The 7,935-nt window shown below is 40.8% G+C and overlaps 1 protein-coding gene across 4 annotated transcripts in view; it reads left to right on the top strand.

Annotated features, from left to right (window-relative positions):
* The window catches only part of PHKA1 (phosphorylase kinase regulatory subunit alpha 1), a 132,560-nt gene continuing 124,625 nt past the window's right edge, over positions 1-7,935 (top strand). For all 4 annotated transcript variants that reach the window (XM_016943718.4, XM_024353349.3, XM_016943717.4 and 1 more), the window contains exons 1-2: positions 1-526; positions 1,383-1,541. In XM_016943718.4, coding sequence (XP_016799207.1) covers positions 449-526; positions 1,383-1,541 — 237 coding nt within the window. In that variant the 5' untranslated portion in view covers positions 1-448. The remainder of the gene's footprint in view (positions 527-1,382; positions 1,542-7,935) is intronic.

Raw genomic sequence — 7,935 nt, 5'->3', positions numbered from 1 at the left:
AGAACCAGTCGCGCCCGCCCCGCCTCCCGCTCGCGTCTCCCGCAAGGTGGAGGCGGCGCAGCGGTCGTTGACCTGTTGGCGGCGGCCGGGCGGGAGGCTGTGGGCCGCGGCGGTCTCCCGGGGTTGAGGGGAGGATGCAGGAGTCACACGCGGAGGCCAGACTGGACTAAGGGGGCAGGAGCGGCGACTGGGGCGCTGCGGCGGGGCTCTAGACCGCGGGAAGCCAGTGCTAGCGCTGGCGCGTGGTGGGCCCCTGAGGCCGCCGGAGTCCGGAGAGCTACGGCGGAACCCGCGGCGCCAGGCCTGAGCGGTGGGAGGGCTCTGCGGGGCCTGGTGTTCAGGCGTCCCACCACGAGGGTGGAGCAGCGTTGGATACTTGTTCCTTAGGGACCGAAGGCTCCGGTGACACCCGGGCTATTTCTCAGAGGACAATTAGTAACGTGTCGCCATGAGGAGCCGGAGTAACTCCGGGGTCCGGCTGGACGGCTACGCTCGACTGGTGCAACAGACCATCCTGTGCCATCAGGTAAGTGCAGGGGTGTCTCTCGTAATCACCGAGCGAGGATGTAGCTTGTCATAGCTTGGACGGAGACCTTGGATGAACTCCGTGCGTGCGTGCGTGTGTGGGTGTGGGTGTGTGTGTGTGTGTGACGGAGACCTTGCATGAACTCCGCGTGTGTGTTTGTGTGTGTATCTGTATCTGTCTGTAGCAGGTTCTCCCGCCGCTGATAATTATATATTTTTTCTGCTGGTTTTTCATTGCTAGTTCGCTAGTTCATTCTAACTAGAAAGTTAAAACTTTCTTTTAATAATACCCATTATAAATGCACTTAATAATACCTTTAATTGTGCCTTTAATAATACCCACATTTCAGACTCGAAAGGCTTCAGCCACCGCTTACCCCTTATTCAAGATAGTATTTGCAAAGGGCACAAAGTTTCAGTTATAAGATGAGTAAGTTCTAGGGATCTGATGTACAGCAGCATGGTGACTGTAGTTAATCATACTGTACTGTATACTTGAAATTTACTAAGAGAGTAGATCTTAAGTATTCTCACCACACCAAAAAAAAGGTAGCTGTGAGGTGATAGATGTGTTAATAAACGTCATTTTGGTAATTTCCCAATGAATACATAAATCATCATGTTGTACTCCCTAAATATACACAATTTTTAATGTGTTGAATATAGCTCAGTAAAGCTTGGGAAGGTGGGAAGATAGCATTTGCCTGCAATAGGTCAGAAGAAGAGGAGGTTATAAAACTCAAGAGTGGAGAAGTAGAAGAAAGACCAAAGTCCCTAAAAAACCCATTTGGAAGATTCTGTTTCCTGATGTTAACACCTATGGTTACCTTCCTGCCCTCTTTTTCTTGACCTTGCAGAATCCAGTGACTGGCTTGCTTCCAGCCAGCTATGATCAGAAAGATGCTTGGGTCCGAGATAATGTGTACAGCATCTTGGCTGTGTGGGGTTTGGGCCTGGCCTATCGGAAGAATGCAGACCGGGATGAGGATAAGGCAAAGGCCTATGAATTGGAGCAGGTACTCAAAATAAAAATACAAAGAGATCTGGAGCTGTGTGTGATTGGGGGTTGGGGGCAGAGTGGGGACTGAAGGAAGTGAAACCCACCAAAAGCTAAGAGAACTGTATTTTGCCTTTCCCTCTTTCATCATCTTTCTGAAATTATATTCCAGAAAGCTTTCCTGTATTGTACTGAAGTGGTATTCTTGCAGTGGAAACTTGAAACTTGCTGATTTGAGGGAGAGGGAACAGTCTGTTCTGTTACAGTGGAAAATCCTATCCTGGGATCTTTCCTAAAATGCATGACTCTCTAAGTTAATGTATCTTGTAGTCGCCACTGTATTTATTCTCATTGAGAAAATGTTTGGGAGCAGGTATCTACTATTTTATTTCATTTTTAAAAATTGTGGTGTTTGTATGAGGGTAAATGACATGAATCAGCAAACCTTCTGGACTAGACACAGTAAAGACTTTATTTGTTGATTTTTATAGCTGTGGCCACTGTTTCAGAGCCTGTTGCTTCCTCCCTCCCCCAACTCCTGGGCAAAATGAGGTCGGAGTCAGCAGATGCCTTTAAGCCAACTTTTAAGGCACTTCCCCTCAGTAAACCAGCATCCTTTATAGAACTGTTGAGACGCAAAGGTAGCTGCATCCTCTTCAACGACCAAGAAAATAATATTAAGAAAACAATATTCTGGGCTATGGTGGGAGTTGAAGTACTCTGTTGTCAGTTATAAGATGGATGTGCATTCATTTCCATTAGTGGGAAAAATTCTCTCTATACCAGCCATTTTCTCCAGTGGTCTCTCCAAGACTTAGGCAATCTGAGCTCCAGTCTTCAATAAATCAGAATATTGATATTTGGTTATTTTACGAGTATCAATATAATGTGGGGTTGCACTGTGTTGTCCTTAGCAACAGCAGGCATTTGTTGTTCATTCAAGCCATTATTGAGAGATACATAGGTCCACCAAAAAAAAAAAAAATTATTCAAGTTTTTGCTCCACACTAGGTAGTACAGATCACTATTTTTATGACTTTTTTTGTTGTTGTTGAGACGGAGTCTCACTCTGTCCCCAGGCTGGAGTGCAGTGGCACGATCTCAGCTCACTGCAACCTCCACCTCCTGTGTTCAAGCGATTCTCCTGCCTCAGCCTCCCGAGTAGCTGGGACTACATGCGCGTGCCACCACGCCTGGCTAATTTTTTGTATTTTTAGTAGAGACGGGGTTTCACCATGTTAGCCAGGATGGTCTCAATCTCCTGACCTTGTGATCTGCCCGCCTCGGCCTCCCAAAGCGCTAGGATTACAGGCGTGAGCCACCGCGCCCAGCCTTTTATGACTTTTATAAAAATACCATTGTAGGAATTTGGAAAATATAGAGGAGTGTTTAAAAAAATTCATCTGTAATCCTGCCCACTCCCCTCCCCCAAATCCTACATCCTACTCAACGTTTTCTAGTTTGAGCTCAGTGTTTTGTTTGTTGCTATTTTTACTAGAAATTAATATCAGTAGAATTGGAATTTCATATCTGGTACAATTTGACCAATTTTTTCAATTCTATTGGAAGAAATCTGTTATCTCCCTGTAATGTTAACACTTTTTCTTATTTGGCCCAGTTATAAAGAATTTAACAGAGGAAGGGGGAATAGTAGGGAAACATTGAATTGCCCATTCTAAAATTTTAATATTCCATTAAATAATTTTTCACATAGCCAAAAAATACCTTTCATACCACCTTAATAGTAATTAGGAATGTTTCAAAACATTATAGCAATGGGAAACATCTTTCAAAAAGAAAAGATTTTGTGGGAATTTTTAAATTTATATGAACTTTCATTATGAATTGCAACAGGTTTTTATTATTAGGTCTCAATTTTTTTCTCAAACCTGATTCAGTGTTAATCAAGGACCAGAAAATCATATCTTTTTTTGTCATTAGGGTTGTAGGTCACATGTGGTCTCTATCTAACTACTCAGCTCTGTGATTGTGGTGCAAATGCAGCCAGAGACAATGCAGTCATCCCTCAGTATATGTGCAGGATGGATTCCAGTACAGGCTGCTTATAACCAAATCTCTGCATACTCAAATTCTGCAGTCAGCTCTGTGGAACCCATCTATAAGAAAAGTCAGCCTTCCATATACATGGGTTTCTCATCCCTGAATCCTGTATTTTTGATCCGTGTTTGGTTGGAAAAAAGCCACATATAAGTGGACCTGCACAGTTCAAACTTATGTTGTTCAGGGGTCCCCTGTATATAAAGAATGAGTATAGTTATGTTTGAATAAAACTTAATTCATAAAAATAGCAATGGGCTAGATTTGTCCCTGATCTAGATGAGTGGTTCCAAACTCTGACTGTACTTTGAGAAGCTTTTTTTTTTTTTTTTTTTTTTTTGAGACTAAGTCTTGCTCTATTGCCCAGGTTGGAGTGCGGTGGTGCGATCTCGGCTCACTGCAATCTCCATCTCCCAGGTTCGAGCGATTCTCCTGCCTCAGCCTCACAGTAGCTGGGATCACAGGCGTGCACCACCACACCCGGCTAATTTTTTTGTATTTTTAGTAGAGATGGGGTTTCACCATGTTGGCCAGGTTGGTCTGGAACTCCTGATCTCAAATGATTCACCCACCTCAGCCTCCCAAAGTGCTGGGATTACAGGTGTGAGCCACCATACCCGGCCAGGAATCTTTTAAGAAATACCCTTAGTACACCACAGCTTAGAACAATTTAAATATGAATCTCTGGAAGTGGAGCTCAGTAGCATCAATATTTTTAAAAAACTACCCGGGTGATTTTAATGTATAGCCAGTGTGAAGAATGACTAGTTATGGCAAAATATGAGCATAGATTAAATCCAATAAATTCATAGATTAAATTCCCACCTACTGCAACTTTCTATTACTGTGTGGATTTTCCCAAAACATTGATTGTTAATTATTTCTACCCTTCCTTCCAATTCTTACCTTGGTTTCTTTCTGAGAAATAATGTCAGAGAATTGAAGAGAATTCTGGAAGAAAAGAGGACAAGGGTTTAGGCAACTACTGCAGAGTAGAATTATGCACATGTATGTTTTTACAAATGTCTTTCTCTAAGGTATATAGATACAGTCTCATACCCATAGAAATATAGGCACACAAATAGGGATATCTCTTTGCATTCATGGTACCATCAAATTTCAGCTTCATCTCTGGGCCTCACTCCAGTTCTTTGTGCTAAGTTTTGTTCTTTTTGTGTGGTCATTCATTTTTTCTCATGACTTTAACTATTACCTTTATGAGAATGACTTCTGAGTCTTCATCTCTGACCTCACTTCAATTTTAAACCTAGGTTTTCATTTGTCACCTCATCAGTTTCATCTGCATATACTGTGGCTCCTCAAACTCAATGTGTCTGAAACCCCACCTTTCCAACTAAAAACAAACTACAAAACAATGGAAACTCATCAACAATCTCTTTCTGTTATTACTGTCTCCATTCTACCAACCACCCAGGCAATATTACTTGGAGTATTTCCCATAGTATGTTCTGTGGAATACTAGGCCAACTAAGTTTGGGACTATGTTAAAGAGCATGTGTCTTTACTCCATAATTTCTCAGAGCCTTTGATGTACTAATGTGCATTTTTTGTCTAAGATGGGAGTGAATTTTATAGCCTTTCCAGAATCTCTTAGACTAGCACTCTATAAAACAGTGCTTGAAGTATGCTACTTAACCTTAGAATGATTTTTGACTTCTCCCTCTTACCTTTTGATGCATGCACACCAGTCTGTTGATTCATATAATTTCTCTTGAATCTATCCCCTCTTTTCTCTTCCCTTCTGCCTCAACCTTAGCCTAAGCCCTTATTTCCTAACACTTCTGTGAAAACCACATTTAAATTATGTTATTTCCATCCTCGACAATCTTTCTGTGGCCCTCATTTCTCCACAAGTAAAGTCGAAACATTTTGGATTGATAGACAAGGCCCTCTATGGGTTGGTCCTAGCTTATTTTTTTCAATATTATATCACGCTGGTGCCCTCCATTATACCCCCAGTTCCAGCCAGGCTGATGTCTTTATTACTCCTCTAATCCCTTAATAAAAATACCTAACATTTGTATAAATACTTTCCATTGTACAACACACTTCCCCATAATTACCAGTATTTTATTCTCACAATACCCTGTGAATCAAGTATTATCCTCAATTTCCAAGTGAAGGGACTGAGGCCCAGAGATGAAGCTGGAATTTGATGGTACCATGAATGCAACCTGGGTCTTATGACTTCGGAATCAGTATTGTTTGAATTTTTGCCTCCGTGGGAGCCATAGACATTGCCACCTGCAAAAATTTTTATAGGCTTCTTCTTCTACCTGCCTATTCCCTTTCAATCTAAACTAATATCCTTTGAAAGCCTGGCACCAATCCCACTTTTTCTGTGGTCCCTGTCCTTCCTCACAGACCACTCACTTGTACAGTGATCACTTCTTTCTCAGGACTCCTTTCTTGGAACTTCTAGATCACTTACCATCTGTGCCATTCAACATCTTCATTTTTTTAAATTTAAAAGACTGTGTAATCATCATGTGCCAGGCCCTATAATAGATGTTAAAAAGAAAATGGTACAAAATGTTTATATGTAACCCTCAACTTTTTTTTATGGAAAATTTCAAACTTACAGGAAAGTTGCAAGAATAGTAAAATAAACATATTTGCATATACTCTATCTAAATTCGCTAGTTGTTAACACTTTGTCATATTTGCGTACCCACCCCTACACACACACACACACACACACACACGATTTTTTGATAAGCTATTTGAGAGTTACTTGCAGACATGAGTTTGTTTTTTAATTCAACTTCCTTCGTCCATTGACTTGAAGGTCTTTTTCTGAACCTGGCCTCTGCCCCTTTTTCTCAGGGAGTTCATTGTCTGATGGGGGAGACAGATGTATAAGCAAGTAGTTACAGTACATTAAGATAGGTACTATAGGTACTGATTTATATATTTGAGATAACTACTAAGCTCTGTGGGAACACACAGAGGTGGGAATGTCTAAACTTCTTTGGGACGAGGCAAGGAAGACTTCAGAGAGGAGTTGGGTTTTAAAGGATAATTAGGAAATGCTGGGTAGACTATGCTGTAGTTAGTTTTTAAAACATATCTGTCCCATTTCCCTTTTCTTTATGTTCTACAAAACCTGATAGAGGTTCAATAAATATCTGATTGCACATATACCTGGGGGTAGAGAGAAAGAGGTACACAGATATGGTTGTGTAGTTATATATTCTTATAAAGTCAGTTCACAGATATATATTGATTTATGTCGTCAAAAAGAATAGGCAAGAGGGAGAGTCACTTGGTATGGGGTAGAAGCCCTGATGTATGAATGTACATGTATAATTAATGCCATCTAGCACACCTGGATCAGAAAACAGTTAGTTTGGGGAACACAAAGTACAGATACCTCCCATCATTCCTACCTCCCGATACTTCCTACTAATTTTATCTTGCCTTGGAAATTAGAACTTGAGGATAGAAATGGCTGACAATGGCCACTAATAGAGATCCTCCACTGAGTCCTTGATTCCCCAGATTTGCTGTTTAAAGAAAATTTAGATGGGAGTAGTGGGGCTAGAGGGTAAAGGGAGTTGATGGGTTTGCAAGAGAAAAGATGACTAAGGCAGTAAAATAGTGAAGAAGCCAATGACATGAGCCCAGGATTCTTACAGAATAGTATAAATGCTGAGTTCTATATTGGTCAACTAGAGGCCCTTAATATGTTTTTTTAAAATGAGTTCCTTTAGGCCATTGATATAAAGACAAGACTATTCAAGCCCCTCCCTCTGCTTCCCATTCTAATTCATTGACTTTTAGAAAAGACAGAATATGGTAGAAACCTTTGAGTATGTGGTGACATGTATCAGAATTGAATAAAGTTTCCCCACAGAAGAGGTTGTGTTAAATACTTTCCATAACAGGTATATTAAAGAGATGGACTCTTTCATTAGCATCAAAGTCATATAGATGTCTTCTTGTAGGGGTTACAGTAAGTTTCCTTGCTTTATAATAAATGTTTCAGGCTTTAAAATGTGACAAGATCATGCACTGCCTATTCTTTCTCTCTTTTTAAAATTTCTTCTTTTGATCTGTAAGGGGAGGGGACCATTTATAGACAGAAATGACTTAAGAAAGGGGACTCTCCCACAGAAACCATTTTTATTCTTATTTTTCCCTCAATAAAAGGCTTCATAAAGAGTTGGAACTTAATAGGTACTTATCCTTATCATGACTATTGCTTGTAGTCCCATTTGAATATGTTTTGAAGAAATAACAGAATCATGTGGCTTCCAAGTAGATTAGTTTTCAGACGTGTCCTGAAGTTACCTCTGAGCCAGCATACCCTGGAGTAACCTGGTTGGATTTCT

Source organism: Pan troglodytes, chromosome X (assembly GCF_028858775.2).
Source record: "Pan troglodytes isolate AG18354 chromosome X, NHGRI_mPanTro3-v2.0_pri, whole genome shotgun sequence".
Classification (NCBI taxonomy): Eukaryota; Metazoa; Chordata; class Mammalia; order Primates; family Hominidae; genus Pan; species Pan troglodytes.
This window is presented reverse-complemented; position numbering and strand designations above follow the sequence as displayed.